Source organism: Mesoplodon densirostris, chromosome 4, assembly GCF_025265405.1.
Source record: "Mesoplodon densirostris isolate mMesDen1 chromosome 4, mMesDen1 primary haplotype, whole genome shotgun sequence".
Lineage (NCBI taxonomy): Eukaryota > Metazoa > Chordata > Mammalia > Artiodactyla > Ziphiidae > Mesoplodon > Mesoplodon densirostris.
Window position 1 is genome coordinate 143,981,204 of NC_082664.1, and position 19,917 is coordinate 144,001,120.

Consider the following 19,917-nt stretch of genomic DNA (forward strand, 5'->3'; position numbering starts at 1 on the left):
AAACCCTGTGGGTGAGATTCCAAACACAGAGCTACAGGTCTTGTTGGTCCCCTGAGCCTCCCTGCCTGAAGCCAGTCCAACCCAGCATCCTTGGTGGGCTGAGTTCCTCTCTCCACGCCTCCCCTGTGCCAGCTCTGACTGCCCCAGAGCCTCTAACGTTGGGGTAGATGCCATGAGACTTCAAAGCCCAGCAGGAAAGCATGGGGAACAGAGTCCTGGACACTCAACACAGCTCCCCAGTCTCAGCCAGTCCTCATTCCTCCCGGCAACTTTTTCATGCTTCCCTGCCATCTGCCATGGCCTCTTCTGCTGCTTTAGACCTTCTCAACGCTCTTAGATGTTCTCACTTGCAGCACAAGGCCTTGCCTTACACTTGATAGGCAAAATGGAAGCCACCAGACAAGAACTCTCTCACTCCCTTGCCCGCCCCAAACCTCTAAACCCTCATCTTTTCCTCTTCCTCCTGCTGCACCAGGAGAGCTCTCCCTCCATGTGGCTGAGCCTTCCTCCTGAGGATGGGCGCTTTTCTTTCCCATCTTCCCAGGGGCCGTTTCTATACATCATCTTTTCTCCCATGCATTGGCAGCCTCTACGCATCTTGATAAAACAAAACTTAAATATCTCTACTTATTAATAATGAAATTCTCCCGAGAATCCATGCAGCCCGAAGGTCCCAAAGACAGTCTCAACCCTTGGGGCATCCCTGGTCCAATCCTGGAACCCTTGAGAACAGGAGAATGTGGAGCTGGGGCAACCCCCTACCCAGGCCACTCTATAGAAAAGGAGCTTCCATTAGGGATGAGGTGAGGTGAGGGCTCAAACCAAGCTAGACTTAAATAAGAGATTGAGTAAGGGTAAGTAGAAAAAGCACCAACCTAGCCGAATCAATCCCTGTTGGACTTCCACCTTGAGCTCACCCACCTTACTTCTGCATGCCTCATCTTTACTTCCTAAGTAAGAAGCCCCAAGAAAGCCTACTGAGACCAAGGGAAGGGTCAAAATCCTCCCAGCCCCCGACCTCCTCTCTTGTTCCAAATCTCCTACATACAAAGTCCCTTCCTCCTAAAAGGAAGATATTGTAAGTTACAGAAGGCATTTCGACCCTTCTAGCTGGGTCAGGGCCCAGGAACCAAGGGCAGACAGATACAGCCAGCTCATCTAAGCATTTTAGCCTCAGTAGGACCCCAGGACTCTCTGCCTCTCCTTTTCTGGTAGCCCACATGAGACCTGACATAAGAGTTTGGCCTACCTTAGTGTGTATGTGTCTGGTGGGGGGCAGGGGGTGGTCTCTGGATGATCGGCATGTTGGCCTACAAGCCCAGACCCCCCATCTTCCTTTAGGCAAAGTCACTTCCCCAAGATCCATAAGGGAGATATAAAACCACTCCAACCAAGGGAAAATTTACACTGGCTTACTGGTGCACCAAAGATAAAGGATCCCTCAACCCCACTCCCAGACCCCCTTACACATCAGCTCTGAAGAAAGAATCTCCATAAGCCTTGGCTGTTCAGACAATAGAAGAGTCCTCAGCCACCGAAGAGACAAGGGTCTCAGTAACCTGAGTTGTATCTGAAAGAGTCAGGTTTGAACCTGGCTTCTGTCTCTTGTGCTGTGTGACCCTGAGTGAACCATTCAACTCTGTGCCTCTAATTCTTTCTCAGTAAGATGAGGAAACACTTCACTGTATGGACTCAGCCTGTATCTGGAGGGGTCTCACTGAAAGTAACCAATGGAACAGATTGTAAAATCCTTTGCAAACAGGACTTGGCTAAGAAATTTCTTTAAAAGAGTAATAGTAAAATTGGGGGGAATTAAAAAACAGGGTAGCCTGAAATTTCTATGTATCTTTAATATTCTTTGCAAAATTGCCAAATAAGAGGTCTGATCCAGTCATTTCATTAGAAAATAAAGTGTTTATTAAGAAACTATACACTGAACACTCCTATATGTCTCTGCGGAAACACAACGCCCCATGGTCATAGCACAAGGTGAGGGAAATGGCAGAATAAAAGATGCTGGGATGGATGGAGCCTGGGAGGCTGGAAATGAGGTAATGATTTACAATAATTAAAAAACATCATCCTCAAGCTTACTCCTTAAAGCCACACTCAGGAGGGGGCCCTGGCCCAAAGGGTTGGCAGGACACAATGGGGAATAGCCAGACATGAAGCAATGGGGAGCAGGATGGCGGGAACTGGGAGGGGCTAAATAAACACACTTCTAGGCCCTGGAGAGAAGCTGAATCCCCGTGTGATACTCTGAACATTCAGGTGCCCGGGAGGCCACCCCAGATACTGGGCAAGAACTTGGGAAGCTGTGCATTTTTAAAGCCCATGGAGGTGTCTGCAGAATCAGGCTGGGAACCCGACATGAAGAACCACCATCCACAGGACTCGGGACCTAAAACCTTAAATGGGAATCCTAACCCCCAGGGAAATTTCCCAAGGCAGAGAATCTGTTATCTATTACTGAGCATCATCACTCCAAAACTTAGTGGGTTAAAACCACCACCATTTTGTCCTACGAGCTCCCCACGGTTGACCCCTCTTCCATGCTCCATCCTCAAGGGGGCAGCCTGTGCTGACCCCCTACAACGGAGGCACCATGGGTGTGTGTGGGGGGAAATAGGCCAAGCCCGAAGTCCACTCAGCCAACATGGCAGCAAATCTGGGAGAGGTTCAGGCCCTACAACTGTACCTTTCCTATTGAAGCAGGGGGAAAAGCATCCCTTTCCCTCTCCCCAGTGGATCAAGTTGAAAATGGGGGAAACAAACCTCCCTCTTTGGGAGAGGGTGGCCATGGAGTAAGGCATGAGTCAAAGCAAGCAAAGTAAACACATATATTGACCAGAGAACAGGATGACACTTCCATTGGAGCCATGAGAGGGGCTGGAGGAGGCCAATTTTTACTTCTCTTCCCCTTCAGTTCATCTTGACCTTGAAATGGTGATTCCATTGGGTGCCAAAAGTTCTCAGAGTCAAGAATAAGTAAAAGTGGGGGAAGAGAGCCAATCCCGGGATCATGGAACAGCAGGAAGGGCCTTGGTCCCTGATTCCCTTGGTCCCTTGTGGTCCTAGCAGGATGCCCAATTCACAGGCAAGACCTCCTGCAGCCAAAGCTTGTCAGAACTGCAGATCTAGAGGCCAAGAAGGAGCCCTGGAGAAATCCTCTTCTCCAAGGAGTTTTCTAATACCACTCACTGTGAGCCGTTCCAGAGAGAAGAGGAAGTAGGGGGAAAGTGTGTCCAAAAAAAAGGTATGGTTTTCTCCACCAAAAAATATATGTATATATAGAAAATGATTGGTTTCCATTCTTTCCTCTGAGACCTAATCTGGTGCCAATACTTGGGCCTGGCTCCCTCTCCTCTCACCGCGCCGTCTCCACCTCTGCTTAGATGTTCTTCCCCACGGGAGGCTGCAGGGCGACGAGGTCACTAAGAGGATGGCCTGGTATCCTAGGGAGAGCCAGGGAGACCCCACGCTTCCAAGCGGGGAAAGTGAGGCCGGAGCACGGCTGGACTTCATCAGGCTTTCTCGTGGTGGTTGGGTTGTTTGTGGAAAGCAAGAGAATGGCTAGTGTATTTAAGAGGTGGTTCCTGGTGCACAGGTTTTTAATTCTCTTTATTGGCTCTTAAGATGATGGCAGGAGCTGCCTTGGAGGCCAGAAAAAAAAAGAAGCACAGTGATGATTGGAGGGAAAGGGCAACCCTGCCAGTGGCGGATGGGGGCAAACACCCGTCTTGGTGGTGATAAAGGATGCAGGGGCACCGGCGGCTCGTGTAGTTTCTACTTAGCATCCCTGGATCCAAACAGAACAATGCCTAGAGCTTCCAACCTCTCAGAGGGCCCAGCCTACCAAGGTGACATCAAAACAGGGAGGCTTAAAAGGAGTTTTTAAAAGCCATGACGTCCTTTGCTGAAATAAACATTGACATCCTCAACATAGATGCCATGGTTAAGAGGCTTGGAATGTCCGGGAAGGCTTATTGGATTCAACATAATTTCTCTGAAACCTATAAAAAACAAAAACAAAAAAACAGAAAAACAGAAAAAGCAAAATAAAGTAAAAACCAAAACCCCCAAAGAAGATCAAAACTAGAAGGGGAAACAGAGAGGGAGCTTGAAAGGTAGGGGGAAGAACTGGAGATACGGGATACGGATACAGATATATTGGGAACAGCCAAATGAATTCTCAGCAAAAGGGAAGGACAGGAGGAGGGGATTAACTTAAAACCAAGCATGGTCAGAGAAACTGGAAACACTCCATTTTTGCTGCAGCCTCCACTGAACTGAGGAAGGGACGTGAGCAAAACATTTGGGGGCTTGGCCTTGGATTGTCCTGGAAGAGGAGGGGAGGGGCAGCCTCACCTAAGTAGGAGGAGGCCCTGATGATGAGCTTGACAGGGAGGTGGGAACAGGGCATAATCGCTAGGGTCCCTGGGGGGCAAAGGGGTGGGAGGGGAATGCTCTCCAGACCTTACATTCTTAAGGGATACCTGAGGGCCATTTCTAATCCTAGGAGCTGGGATAATGTGAACCACCTTTGACTGCACCAGGTTGGGGGCACTGTACTTCCAAGACTATAAACTCCTTCTCCTTCACTTTTTCCTCTCATTTCACCCAGTCAGTGCAACGATGGCTGATCTCTCAGCCTTCCCATAATTCCAAGTCTCATAGGGGATGGAATACCCTGGAGGAGTAGCATTGGTGGCCATCAAGCCATGGGCAGCCTCAAGCAAGGAGGACTTCCATGCTAGCTCAGCTCCTCTCTGGCCCCACCCTGCCATGGACGGAATTAGGATGTCCAGAGACGTGGGTGTTCCTGATCAAATCTCCAGAAGGAGGTTTTTCAGTCAACCCCGGATTAAAATAATGTCTGTAACGAGCGTGTGGGTGTTTACGTGCGTGTGCAGACAAGATAGGAGTAAGCCAACCTTTTTAGGAAAGCTGTGTGCAGGTATGTGAAGAGTGTAATGGGCAGCTAGACGTTGAGGCTATGATGGGGAGAGATTGAGTTGGTAGCATGGAGACTTTCCCCTCCTCATTCTGAGGGCATACTACGATCAAAACAGAGTTGAGTCATCTTGGACGTTGGGTGCCTTCCTTCTGCAGGGAGTGGGGTTAGATTGTGGATGGAGGAAAGTTCCTCACTGATGAGGTCATGTTTAGAGGGAGACTTGGTTTCAACATGAGATGTTTCTGTGCTAGCATCACTATGCTAACCCAGGACAAGGGCTCTCTTGGGTCTGAGGCAGAGGGAAGGCAGGCCATTGGCCTAGAGGGTCTGTGACTCCATTGTTTCTCTCCAGGCCATGGTCCCTCTCTCACTTCTCCCAGAGGCCTCACCTAGGCCCTGTGAAGTATCCTGGCCTGGAATATTTCCCTCACCTAAGGGATTTTAGTACCAATCCCACACTAGGCACCTAGGCATCCCTGAGTCCTCTGGGACCTACAGAAACTTCATGAGGTCTTAAGATCTTAAGAATTAAAATTGGTGAGGGGGACAGGGGTTCTGTACTGCATACAAAGATGTCAAAGGAGGTAACTCACCATGTGACCTTGGGTAAGACACTTCCCCACTCTGGACCTCAGGTTCCTCATATATATAGTGAGTTGATGGGACTAGATGATCTCTATTGTCCTTCAAGTTTAATATCCCATGATTGTCTATGTTTGAAAAGACCCCTGGCAGAAGAGGCAGACATGGGGGAATTAATGGTCAGTATTGAGCCCCATGTGCAAAGACATGGGGAAGTATTTTTCTTAAGTGCACAAGGCCAGAAACAGAAATCCAGGTGTCCCCAGCTCCTGTACTCACACTGCTTTACCTGTAGGGGCACCTGCTTTATTTTAGGCATAAAATCTAGATACATGGTCCCCTGAGTATCACACAGTGGCTTTAAGGAACTGCATGAGGGGATCACCATAAACTCTGTCCAACCTTTCCCTACCATGCTTACCCCTCCATCCCTCTTCTTGGGCCAGGGGAATCCTGAACTTGTGTCCATCACTGCTTTTGTCAATGCCATTTCTGGGGCTGGAAGGATGATTCCTATGAACTGAGCTGATGATCCCACAGGTCTTGAGGCCACCTTTTTGGCCCCTTCTCTCCTAGAAAAGAAATTCAGCTACTCTCCAAGAGGGAACAACATGACAAGGGGGAATGAAGAGAAGAGACGGGGTGTTTGGCCCCTTGAAATCGTTCTTGCCTCAGTTAGGGCATAAACAGAACGACAAAAGCTGTTGGCTCCCTAGAGACCTGACAACTCTAAGTCCTATGAAAGAGGTATCATAGCTTGTGAGTGAAATCTCCCTTGAAGGCCATGCAGCATCGTGGGCCCTGGAAGGCTCCACGTCGGATCTGTTAAAGGCAGGGGCCAAGCCTCTGCCAAGGTCCCTGAAGCCACCTCTGTGAACATGAGCCTTTTCCCCTATGAGCTGGGATCTGAAGTTTGTTTTCTCTGGAACTCTTTCCCAGGTGGAGCCTTTCCAAGATTCTAAATGCTGAAGCCTTATAGCATAAGAGGCACCGCTCCAAAATCCTCCATTCCTCCCCCTTTCACTCAGAACAACCCTGGAGCAGGAAGGAAAAGGCATATGCTCGGGGGAGGGCAGGGGGGACAAGGACCACCATGGACATGGACTTGGAAAGGGAGAGATGGCTGGAGGAAAGGCCAAAGAGGAGCAAATTTACTTCTGAAGAAAGCCTCGCCCCCCAGTGGCCCATGAACCCTCGTGTCTAACCTTTTCCTCCATCTGTCAACAGCTGTCCCCAGAGTCATCCAGCACAAAGCTACTCGTAGGCCCTCTGTAATTCAGAACAGAGCCTGGTCTTCAGGGACTGTCTAGGTGTATGTTTCCTAAGAAGCAAGCCAGAGACTCTGGGATCGTTTTGGGAAGGGAGGGAAGCTGTGAAGGAAAAGGCTAGGGGGTGCTAAGCACCCAGAGAACTGGATGAAAGCTTTCAGAGCCAATCCCATTGGGCCAAAAGCTGGTTAAATCTTCAAGGGCAAGTTCTTCAATATTCACTGCAGCAAGAGAAGGGCTGCCTTCTATGGCCATGCAACACAAAGGATGGTCTAGACCTTCACACCTCTCTGTTTTTCTGACAATCTTGTAAATCCTAATCATCTCACCCTCTCTGGGGTTTCATCCCAGCCCCACTCTCTTGCTCTGGCCTTGGATGTCTAGAGCTACCAGCTTTCCAGCACCCACCAGTGAGAACTTCCCTTGCATCTTCTGTCTACACATTCATTTGACTTTGGATTCTCAAGGCCTCCCTTTCTGTCCCTGCTTCTGCCTTTTTGTTATCCGACATGGTAATTTTGTTCCCTAACCCCATAAAGTGGGTTTGGGTTATGGCCTTGATAAAAGGCCCAATACCAAATGGAGACCTATTGGATTATTTCCCAACATTCCCTCATCAAGTGTATTCATTCATCCTCTTAAAGTTGCTACATCACAGAAATGCTTAGCATTTACATAGCATTGGCTGTGAGAAAGAGGAGGTTGATATACACAGGAGTCCTGGCACTGAGGTCATGGGTGGCTTAATCATAGGGAATCAGAGGCACAGAGCAATTGAGATCCTTGTCCAGAGAGAGAGTGAGAGCAGGAGGGGTCCACAGGATAGATGTCAGGGTGGGGAGCTTGCGTTGTACCCCACCCCAGTCACGAGGTATTCTAGCCACACCCTCTATACCATTCCCCAAGGGGTGAGAAGGTGTGAAGTGTCTTGAAGCATGCTGTGGGCAGGCATGGGCTAAAGAAGGGAGACTCAGGCAATGCCCGGCTATAATAGCCCTACCATCCAATGCATCACTGATCACCCTGGAATCCAAAGACCTATATAAGCTAGTGATGGTGCCAGGCACTGCTTACAGTTAATTCAGTATCTCCATTTTATTTTATTTTTAAATTAAATTAAATTAAATTTAATTTAATTTCTTTGGCTGCACCACGCAGCTTGTGGGATCTTAGTTCCCCAATCAGGGATTGAACCCAGGCCTTGGCAGTGGAAGCGCAGAGTCCTAACCACTGGACCACCAGGGAAGTCCCTCCAATATCTTTTAAAAGTTGATATTATTAACTCTATTTTACATGTGGGAAAACTAAGTCTCAGTAATATATATTAAAAAAAAACTAAGTAGACTTTGTGGCAGAGTCTGATATTAAACATTGAACCACGTTTTTCATAACCTTAAACTCCTTATAATTAACTGCTTTGCAATATGGCTTCCATTTGTTGAAAATCAGTGTACGGAAAAGGAGGCAGAAACGGAGGTCATGGCCGCAGTGATGGGGACATTCTCCAGGGGAAGCAGGGCTTTACCTCCGGCTCCTTCTGCAAGGCCTGGCTGGAGGGCTAGAGTGTTCCTTCCTCACTAACAGCTTCCCTACCAGGGAGCCGAGCACCCCCCATGCCCCGCCACTGCCCTCCTCCAGTAGATGCCCAGCCCAACCCTTTCCCATGCTGCCTCATTTTCTGCAAGTGTTAGCCAGCCACCCCTACCACTTCGCTTGTATTAGGACCTACCAAGTAAAGAATCCCAAACTCTATCTAGACATTGACCCCTTCATTTTGATGTTACTTCTGGGAGTTCAGCTTAAGATGGATGAAAAGTAAACCTGATGAAAGAGATAATCATGAATTTGTAGAGAAGAGCAATTATTCAGAATATAGTCACACCTAGAGCAAGAGTGTAGAATCTGAGAATCCTCCTGGGAGGCCAAGTATGGAGCCCAGAATTGCTCTCTCCCAGCACTCTCCCCTTGGGTCACTATGTGAACAAGAAGTGACAGGAAAAGGTACATTATGGTAAAGAAAATGTCCCTCATAAATGTCGCTTGCTTCGTTTGCTGCCTGTGTGGTGACCTCTCTAAGGTCATGGGAAGAAGGTCATCAAAGAGCCCCAGTGATCCCGGGTTATGACTATTGTTACATGGTTCTGTACCTTTGCCTCCTGATGTGGCTATTGTTGTTCTCAATCTAAGTTCTTTCCTGCCATCAGATACAGTAAAAAGATGGTGGCACTGAGCCACGTGGGTGAGACCCAAATGCCTAGACTTGCTGGCCACAAACGATCTTACTTAAAGCTCTCAGATCATTTCCTCTGTTATTCTGAGGTTGCAAACCTAACCAATGGGCCATCTGTGGCTCTGGGTTGTGTCTCATTTTAGCGTGATTTAAAAAAATTTTTTGAATTAGTTGCCAACATCTAAAAGTTGGAAGATTTCACATTTAAAATATCCCTATTTCTAGCTTCCCTTAAAAATCCAAGAGTTCTGTCAATGTTGGGCCAGCATTTCTGCACAATGATAATCAGCTAGAGCAAAGTGGTGGCCACTCCATTTAGACAGGGCATGTGTTCTCTAATTCACCATATGCCACACTACTCCCTATTATCCTCCACCTGGTCCCTTCACTTATTTACAATCCCTGCATGGTTTGTCTTAGCATTTCAGTTGAAACCTTTACAATAAACATAAAGTCAGCACTAGGTTATGGGCTGTGAATTAAAGACCAGGGAATGCCCTCTCAGCAAGCCTCACTGATTATCCCTATAATGAGCAAACTTATGCTCCCTCTGGTTATGGTTTAAAATGATACATAGTGGCTGGAAACCTCTATCAGAGGGATAAACCTATCTCAGAAAGAGGAGATAGTTCAGGAATTGAACTGTCTCCTCTTAGAGACAGTTGAACTGGGGTAAGAGGGCATTGTGTTCAGAAATCAGGTTCCCAAGAAGAAAACATGCTAGAGACCACTTATAATGCTACTCTTGGGTGAGAAGATGGTATTTTGGGTATTTGTATCATCAGCTGGCTGTGCTTCCACTTTCCTTGACACGTGTAAGGCACTTAACCAAAGGTTATCAAGTGTCAGCTAGCAGGACTTTTCAATACAGCTGTTAAATTTCTTGGGGTATAATTTGACTCAAAGTATTCCCATATCCTTACAACAACAAACATGCTACACAGGCTTCTATAGGATATGCAAATGTACTTGGAACTGAAACGTCCCTCTTGTATATTTCATGGCTAAGCGTGCTGAACTGAGATCCCCAGCTTCAGTATGCAGCACCTTTTCCTGTAAAGTTGCCTCAGTACTGCTGGGAAAATCAATGATGAGACTGCCCTGGCCCATGTGCAAAGCCGGGTTCCAGCTGTGCGCAGATGCTCTGAGGGAGGAGGCTGCTGCTGAATGTAACCCAAATGTGAGTTAGCTCAGGGAATCATGCCAGGAGAAGTCACAGTGGGAGGGCATCCACACCTAGGTGAGATAAAAGGGCATGGAACACTAAGATTCTCAGACAAAAGCCAAAGGCTCTTCCCTGAAAGAATCTTGAAGGTTCTCCTGACTCTTCCCCGAGGAATACTGCAAGGCTTGCACTCAAAAGGAGGAGGAATGTGCTTGGGGGCTTCGCTCTTGGTATCACTATTGTCCTAACAATAAGCTGAGCTTGGATCAAAGGAGTGAAATGTTAGTTCCAGAGAAAGGGAAATTCCTTCCACTCCAGGACCTGGATGAAGTGACCTCTTAGAATCAAAATATTTCACAAGCCATGGAGTAAAATTAGTCACCTGGTAAAACCTGTTTACCATTCTCAAAATTAACTATATAAGGGACAATTTGTAATACCCGAATATCTCTTGCTTAATTGAGAGGAGAGAGAGCCTCAGGTATGAATAACCTTTCTCTATCTTCACTCCCTCCCTGCACTTCAAAATACTTGTCTTTATATTCAGCATATTTTCCCCTTTTTGATTCTTTTCCAATGTTTGAAATATCTGAAATAAGAAAGCGTAGAGATCATCAAAACTGTGTACCCACCACCCAGTATTAACAATTGATTACATTTTGATATCTTCTTTCCAGAGTTTTGAGAGAAATAATCCATGACACCTATGGTTGTGAGCCCATATGAATGCATCCACGATCCTGTTCCTAATCCGATCCCTCACCAGAGGTAATCACCGCCCTGAAATAGATGAGGATCATTTCCAGGCATCTTTTAATAATTTGCCTGCAGAGGTATATATCTGTAAGAAAATTGCCTACGTTTAAATTTTAAAATAAGGGATGTTTTTTCTAGATTTATCCACATTAAGACTTGTAGTTCTCACTCATTAATTGTAACTGATGTAGTCTACCATGTGACTGACTATACTACAAATTATTTGTCTGTTCTACTAACTGACACTTATTTCCATTCTGTCATTACTCCAAAAAAAGTTGCAATAAATATTATTACACAAGTCTCTTTACGTGCATGTGGGAGAGTTTCTCTAGAGCAGCAGTTGGCAAACTTTTCCGGTAAAGGCCCAGATAATAAATACTATTTTAGGCTTTATACAAATCATATGGTCTCTGTTGCTGCTACTAAATTCTGTCATTGTAGTCTGAAAGCAGCCATAGACAACAAAGAAACAAACAAATGTGTTCCAATAAAACTTCAATGATAAAAACAGACAGGAACCAGATTTGGGCCTTGGCCCACAGGCCACTGTTTGCTGACCTCTAGAGGCTTGTTACTCAAACTATGGGCATGTAGACCAGCATCAGCATCAGCTAGGAGTTTGGTAGAAATGGAGACTCTTAGACCTCAGTGAATCAACATCTTCATTTTAACAAGTTCTTCAGGTGATTTCTATGCACAAAAAAATGTTTCAGAAGAATGGCTTTAGAGGATATCCCTATAATTTAGTGTATAGAAATCCTTCACTGTATTGCTAAACGTTTCCCCAAAGTGATGGGACCAACTCATATTTCTACGATCACTAAATGGATGAATGTTTTACCCTGTATCTCCACATATGATATTATCTGATGTGTGGTAGATGTTATCTTCTTGTAGCTTTAAGGTGCATTTCCTTGATTACTGCTGAGGTTCACACCATCTCAATTGGAGTTTCCTGTTCTGGAAGTGTCTCTTCCTATACTTTCTTCATTGTGTTGTGTGTGTGTGTGTGTTATACATGTGTGTGCATTATATATATTATGTGTGTATGTGTGGATATATATTACCTATATAATAATATTATATAATAATATATAATATGTACATACACATACTATATGTATCTACACATACATACATACATTGTATATAAGTTGGTCTTTTTTATTTGTGGGAGTTTGTTATTTATTCTGCATGTAAATTCTTTGTTGGCTGTATGCATTGGAATTATGTTCTCTCAGTCTACGGTTTATCTTTTACCTTTGTATATAGTATCTTACATAGATTTTTAAAAATTAATGCAGACAAATGCATTAATCTTTCCCTTTATGTTATTTATAATATGTATCTTAAGACTTTCCTCCCTCAATGTCAAAGGATAGACTCTTTTCCTCTAAAAGTACTATATTTAACAATCTCTCTTAGAGAAGAATTCCAAAAATTTATGTAGAGTCTCCTCACTCAAGGAAATGGAGCTTAACTCCCCACCTTGTGTGCTGTGTTTATCAGCTTACTTCCAAAGAGTATGGCAAGGAGAAAACGTAACTTTACAGCGGAGAATCCTGGTCTCAGCCAGGCGATCAGGGCTAGCATATTCAGGGATGCCATGTGATTAGCATGATATGATGTGATGAGGGCAGCACGCATCTCTGTGGTCTTCCTCCCCAAAACTCATGACCCCAACCAACAAGACTAAATTGGGAGGCATTCTGCATAAAATCTGACCTCAAAACTGTCGAGGTAATCAAGGACAAGGAAAGTCTGAGAAACTGTCACAGATCAGATGAGGTTAAAGAACCATGATAAATAACTAAATGTAATGTGGTATTCTGGTTGGGATTCTGAAACAGAAAATGGACATTTGAGGAAAAACTGGTGAAATCAGAAAGAAGTATTGAGTTTAGTTAACAATAACATGCCAAAGCTGGCTTCTTAGTTGTGACAAATGTGTCATGGTGATTTAGGATGATTACAATAGAGAAAACTGAGTGAGAAGTATAAGAGAATTCTCTGCATTCTTGTTGCAACGTTTCTGTATATCTAAAAGTATTTTAAAACAAAAACCTTATCTAAAGCAAAAAGTTCTACTTTTAAATTTCACCCAGAATTTATAATTTATTGCGTGGCTGGTATGAGATTATTTTTCCTCATGTGGTTTTATTGAATAAAGTCTCCCTTTCATACTGATTTACAATGACACATCAAAAATACACACATAGCCACACATCTTTCTGTTTATCTATATATCTACATACATACACATGTATGTTTTCTGAGTGCTAAAAACATATTATTATACTTTGGCATATTTGTCTCCCCATCTTAATTACTAGAACTTTATAATAAGTCTTTTTGTCTATGAGAGCAAATCTCCTCAACCTTCTTTTAAAAAATACCTTGGCTATTCTTTGTCTTTCATTCTCTCATATAAATTATAGAATAAGCTTATCAAGCAAGTGCCTTCAAAAACCCTGCTAGGATTTTTACTGGGAGTGTATTTAATTTATAAACTTGGGGGATAATCAACATCTTCATTATATTGGTTCTGCCTATTTATGAACAAGATATATGCTCCATTTACTCATTCTTCTTTTATACTCTTAATATTGTCTTGTATTTTCTAGAAGATATTGCATATCCTTTGTAGAATTTATATTTTTTTGCCTTTTTTTGTTTTATTTCATTTTTGCTATTGTACGTGTGATCTGTTTTTAGTTAAATTTTCTGTGTTTAGGGAATATATTAATTTGTGTTTACTGATCTTGTATTAGTAACATTGCTGAGCTCTCTAACTTGTTCTAACTTTACAAATACCTTTTGATATTCTATGTAGGATGATCATATCATTCACAAAAAGATGGTTGTACATCTTTCCACAATTCTTATATTTCTTTTCTTGTCTTATTGCATTGGGTAGAATATCCAGATCATTGTTGAGTAAAAGTCAGTATAACAAACATCTTTATTGTTAACTGTTGTTTTTTCTACATGGTTCATAATGTTGGACTGTAGTTCATTTTCCGTAGGAAGGGTTTTTTTCCCCTCTTTTCCTTTTGTGCTCAGTCATCATTGTCTAACGTTTTTGTTGTTGTTGTTGTTATTGCTGCCTCCACCAAGGCTCTTAGAACTTCAATTCCAAACCCATCCTATAATGATGGCCTGGGGCCCCTAAAGGGTGATACCATTTTAAAATAAAAAGCTGCTGAAAACAAAAAGTTCTACCTCTAAATTTCAACCAGAATTTATAACTTACTTTGTGACTGGTATGAGGTAATAATATAACTTTATTATTCCTCATGTTGAATAGTTTCTCCCTTCCATACTGATTTGCAATGGGATATAGCAGAACAGTCTTCAGCTAGGTGAGTGGCTTAAGTCAGTTCGTCATCTCATGGTTACATCTTTTTTTTTTTTTTTTTTTTTCGGTATGCGGGCCTCTCACTGCTGTGGCCTCCCCCGTTGCGGAGCACAGGCTCCGGACGCGCAGGCTCCGGACGCGCAGGCTCAGCGGCCATGGCTCACGGGCCCAGCCGCTCCGCGGCATATGGGATCCTCCCAGACCGGGGCACGAACCCGTATCCCCTGCATCGGCAGGCGGACTCTCAACCACTTGCGCCACCAGGGAGGCCCGTCATGGTTACATCTTTACCTCTCTCCCCTACCTCCTTAGGTTCAGAGATTCCTATTAGCTGTACTCTCAGATAGGGGTTGGCAACACTATTCTTTCAGACTCTTTTCATCAGTGTGGAAGCCTGTCCCCAACCCATGGCTTCGAGCAGTGATTCTAGCCCTGATCCCTTGACAATCTGGACCACATATAGTTGTGCAGGACCCTTGAGAGCTAAATTTCTGCCCTTACTTTTTGCCTCTAGACTTGGAGGCCAGCCTGAGAATGAATGTAGCTCTGCTCATCAACCTTTTGTTTCTGTACTATTTCTGACTCATCAGGTTACTTATCTTGCTCTTAGGCCCACATAGCTGGGTCTTAGGCCCAGCTATGTGTTCTTATATTTTTCTGTCACTGCAATGTGTTTGGAGCAGAGGAGGTGCACTAAATCATGAACCCACTGCACCATCTTGACCACAGCTTGATTACTTTTCTTTCTTTCTGTATTAGAGAAAAAATGTATTTTCTTTTTTTCTTTAACTGGTGCCTTCAATCCTATCCCCAACTTCTTTCCTCAATTATTTCTTATCTCTCCAGCATCTTCCATAAATCCTGTTCTATTCCCCTTTCTGCAGAAATCTACATATGGTCATCTCTATCTTTTGGTATGTGCTCATGTACCAAATCCATGTGTGCCCACATTCCCAGTCTCTCACCTAGTAAATGATGAAGCAATGTCCTCCACTTTACATACCGTCTGCTATCATCCCATTTCCTTAGTTCCTTTGGGCACCAACATTTTGCATGATCCAATTCCAACTATAACTCCACTATCTCACAGATTGTTAATGCTTAACTTCCCATAAACCAAGTTCTATTCCACAGAAACTGACCTCTTGAAGGTCACCAATGGTTACTCCATAACTAGATTTTCTCCATTCCTCTTCACCTTGGTCATTCCACAGAGTGTGGTATCTCAACCATCCCACATCCCCCATGACACTTACAATACTGTGTCATCTTTCTACCTTTCCACTCCTGTTCTTTCTGTTGGCTTCTTTTCCTCCACCTGTACCTATGGTGGTTTCTCAAGGATCAGTCCTTTCGCCCTTGGTTACTCAGAGTAGTTCTTGGACCAGGAACAGCAGCATCACCTGAGAGCTTGCTAGAAATGAGGACTCTCAAACTCTTACTCCAAACCTAGTGAACCAAAACCTGTATTTTAACAGAATCCTCAGATGATTAAAGTGTAGGAATGCTGTTCTAGCCATCTCCCCCCACCTCCTTGTACAATCCATCATTAATGTCCACATCCAGGGGTGTGACGTCTAACCCTTTAACTCCAGCCAAAAACTTTCTTCTAAATTCCATTCTCATGATGCCAACTGGCTACTTGGCATTTCCATTATTGTGCATCATAACCACAAACCCAACATTTCTATAATCCCCATCCCAAACAATTTCCCTTCCTGATAGCCCAATTCTTTAAAATCTCTACCATGCTTATAATCACCTAGGCATAAACTATTGGAACCATCCTCATTTCTTGCCAGTGTCTTTCTAATTTCCAATATCTAATCAAACATCAGGTTTCAATACTTGTTTTGCAGTATCTCATGTACACATGCTTTTACTAGATTCCCCACTTCAGCAAAGCATGGCAGAAAGATCTGGAGACAGACTGACTGGCTATCAAATTCCTGTTCTACTACCTACCAGGTATGTGTGACTTTAAAACCTTAAGTAAATTACCTAAATTCTCAGAGCCTTTATTTCCCTTTCTGTAAATTGGAAATATCATTATCTATCTCGCAGGTGCTGTTGTGATTTAAAAAAAAAATAAAGCATCAGGTCAAAGTCTGGCACATGAAACAGATGATTAACAAGTATTGGTTTAGGCTTCCTCAACCCCCATTTTAATTTTAAGGCCACTGTTTTGGGGCTTTGTAATATATTCCTCAGATTCCAGTCCCTAGGTTAAGCTTTCTGACACACCATTGTCAAATTATGTCACTAAAATATCATGTTCACCAATCCACCACCATGTTCAGGGGCCAACATAGATTGAAAGTGCCTTTGTATGAATCCCAGATAGCTTAGGCTGCCATCCTGGTCTTGCCACACCCTGTTTTCAGCCAGATATTCTGCCCTTGTCACCCACCCCTCCCCTATTCACAATCTCTGGTTAGATAAACTCTAAGCTGACCATATCTTACAGTTTTTAGTTTCCATCCTCACTTCCATGGTATTGTGCTGTCCTGAGTGTTTATCTTCTAACTTATTTTCCCCATCCAATTCCCATGAATTCTTCAATAACCAGCTCAAATCTCACTGTCTGTATAAGTCATTTGGCAGTTAATTGTGACTTTCTGTGTGATACTTCTTCTCCTGTTATCTGGAAATTTTAAAATATAATATACAACAGTGAAATTATTCATGGAATTATTTTTTTCATTTCTCAGTAAGATCATTTTTTAAAAAAACCTAACGACTAGTATTTATAAGCATTTACACATGCCCAGACAATGAGTGAAGTATTGTGCATGGACTTCCTCATCTAACCTTCACAGTATCCCTATGAGGGGAGAACTGTTATGGTCCCTAGTTTGTGGATGAAGAAAAAAAGGAATGAAGATGATCAGTAACTCATGCCAAGTTGCCCTGTGAATAAGATGCAGCGCCATCTTGAATCTAGGCTTTCTCATTCCAGCTCTTGTGCTATATTGAATTGTGCTATATTAACCCCTCTGCTATACTGAAACCAAATCAGGAAGCACTTCCAACAGCTCCCCCTATTTCTCATTTGATAGACCAGCATTTTAGAGAATAGAAAACTTATTTTTTAGAACCGTGTGATATGACTCGTGTGTGTGTGCGCGTGTGTGTGTGTGAATCTGTATAACAATATGCCACATTACTTTGAAGTTCTACTATAGTATCTTGGCATTTACAAAGCATTTCTTCTTCCAAAATTTTAAATGATTATGTTAACCTTACAATAACTCTGTTAGGTAAGGAAAGAGAAAAAAAATTATCTTAACATCAGTGCCTCCTTCTTGATCGTGTGGCTCTCCCAGAACCCAAGTCCTCAAGTCTATCTGCTATCCCAGGGTGCCTGACTTTCCTCAGGGTCATGGCCATTTTGTTTAGGCTCCAATGAACAAAAGGCAAAGGCCTGAGTCTAGCAGGAAATGTAATCAATAAAGTCCAAATCCCTGAGTGGTATAAATTTTAAGCAGATTATCTTAGAGTAGGGTATGGCTAATAGGATCAGGTAGCTGGCACATTCTAAATTTATAGCTCTAACAATTAAAGAATATAAACCTATGAGTTGCTTTTCTGACTTGGAATTCCTATGATTAGTGATAATGATGAAGGTATTGAAAATAATGGTGAAGGGAAAGATGAAAAGAAGACAGACAAGAAGGGTCCCACCGTGTGTCTCTATAGAGCAATGGTTCTTAAGCTTTCTTGGGGCTTGCTCTCTTTAACTAGAGGGAAGCATCATACACACAGAAACACACACACAAAAAGACTCATTCATTTTGGGCAGTGGCGGTGTCATGGTCTAGCTAGGATCCACATTAAGAGTAGTAGACAGATGCTATACAGGTCAGAAAGCATCAGCACTTTGCAATGACAGACACTGGCAAATGCAGATTCAAATGCCTGCTTTCATTGTGCTCCAAATCTCCAAATTGCCAACATGTATTGAGGGGCCTCCTGTGCTCATGGGCACTATGTTCAGAGGTGGGAAGGGGAATACCAAGATGAGTAAAACCCAGTGACTACCCTAGAGAAACTTAAAATCCAGTGCCACGTACATGAAGGCTAGACCTTTCTAAGCTTACCTAGCAATACTTTTTGCAAATATCTGAGTAGCAATTTTCCATGAGCAAAAAAAGAAAAGGAAGTGTACAGTCAACTAGGATCCTAAAATAAATTATTATAATGTGGGATCTACTCTAGTAAGTGTTGAGAGAAATGTACCCACCCAGAGCTGTGGGAGTTCAGTGGGGGAGCAATCCCATGCGAGAGGAGGAGAGGGGGTGGGAAAGATGGTCACTAGGCAGAAATGCGTGGGGGGTATTGCAAATTGTGGGAGCAGCATGGGTGAGGTATAGCGAGTGGGGGACTGTTATGGGTTGATTTGTGCCCCTGCAAAAGAACTCCACTACTTCAGAATGTGACCTTATTTGGAAACAATATCTTTGCAGATGATCAAGTTAAGATGAAATCATTAACACTGTCAATCAATTGTACTTCAATAAAAAAAAAAAAAGATGAGGTTACTAGGGTAGGCTCTAATCTGACTGTCCTTACAACAGGAGAAATTTGGACACACAGATACACACATACACACACACACACACACACACACACACACAATAAGAATGCCATGTGAACCCAAAGGCAGAGACTCAGGTGATGCGTCTACAAGCAATGCCTAAGATTGCTAGCAAAATACCAGAATCTAGGAGATACACACATAACAGATATTTTCTTGGTGCCTTCAGAGGGAGCATGGCCCTGCCGACAACTTGCTCTTGGATTTCTGGCCTCCACAACTGTGAGACAATAAATTTCTATCGTTCTAAGATGGCAAGTTTGTCGTACTTTGTTATAGCAGCCCTAGGAAACTAAAAGCAGGGTTTTTTTGTTTTGTTTTTTTTTCCCAGAGAAGCACAGTATAATTTGGCTGGAACACAGCAGGAATAAGGGAGAAATGGGGAACCAGCTCAGCAGGGGACATTAGGAAAGCAGTGTTGGGTGCTTTTTGTGGGTAATCTTATAAAATTGTGACACCCCCAATCAAGGGACGGTACTTGGGCTGCACTGTGGAAAGAATTTAGAAATTGATGGACAGATAGCTGAACACAAATAGATAAACAAAGACTGATGAGGGATCGATAGATATGGTATAGGTGGATACATGGATATGAGATTTAGATTCAATGACGTATCAGTGAATGACCATGATCTTTCTACTTAATGTTAAAAATCAATTTCTAAATGTTGAATCCTGTTTCCCACTTTCAAAACAATGTCACATAGGCTTGGGAGAACAGAAGTCTTATAAATTTACAGGAGTTACACACCTGGAAAAGCAGTCCCAGGGACAGGGAGCCCCCGCTCAGGCAGACACACTCAGCCCGCACTTAGCAACTCTAGGTGACAGCTGTGGGGCACCTCCGCCCTTAAGGACCTTGGCTGAAACAGCCAGGTGTAACAGAAAGGACCTCATGTCTTAAAAGCAGGACCGGAATAGCATTAGGGCCTTCCGAGGAATTAACTAGAGTGGGAGACGACCTCCTCAGAGCAGATTGCATTTGCTGTGAGGCTGGAAGG

At 43.6% G+C, this 19,917-nt stretch overlaps 1 protein-coding gene across 7 annotated transcripts in view; it reads right to left on the reverse strand.

The window, feature by feature from the left end:
• NTRK3 (neurotrophic receptor tyrosine kinase 3) overlaps positions 1-19,917 on the reverse strand; it is a 372,061-nt gene that overhangs the window by 85,587 nt on the left and 266,557 nt on the right. For 2 of the 7 annotated variants that reach the window (XM_060095309.1, XM_060095308.1), the window contains 2 exons: positions 5,551-5,685; positions 3,699-4,013 (listed from right to left, as the gene is read on the reverse strand). The exons of 4 other annotated variants lie outside the window; for them this stretch is intronic. In XM_060095309.1, the coding sequence (XP_059951292.1) occupies positions 3,895-4,013; positions 5,551-5,685 (254 nt within the window). In that variant the 3' untranslated portion in view covers positions 3,699-3,894. Of the gene's footprint in view, positions 1-3,698; positions 4,014-5,550; positions 5,686-19,917 lie in introns of those variants that run through there. One more of the 7 variants, XM_060095310.1, reaches the window with a different exon arrangement.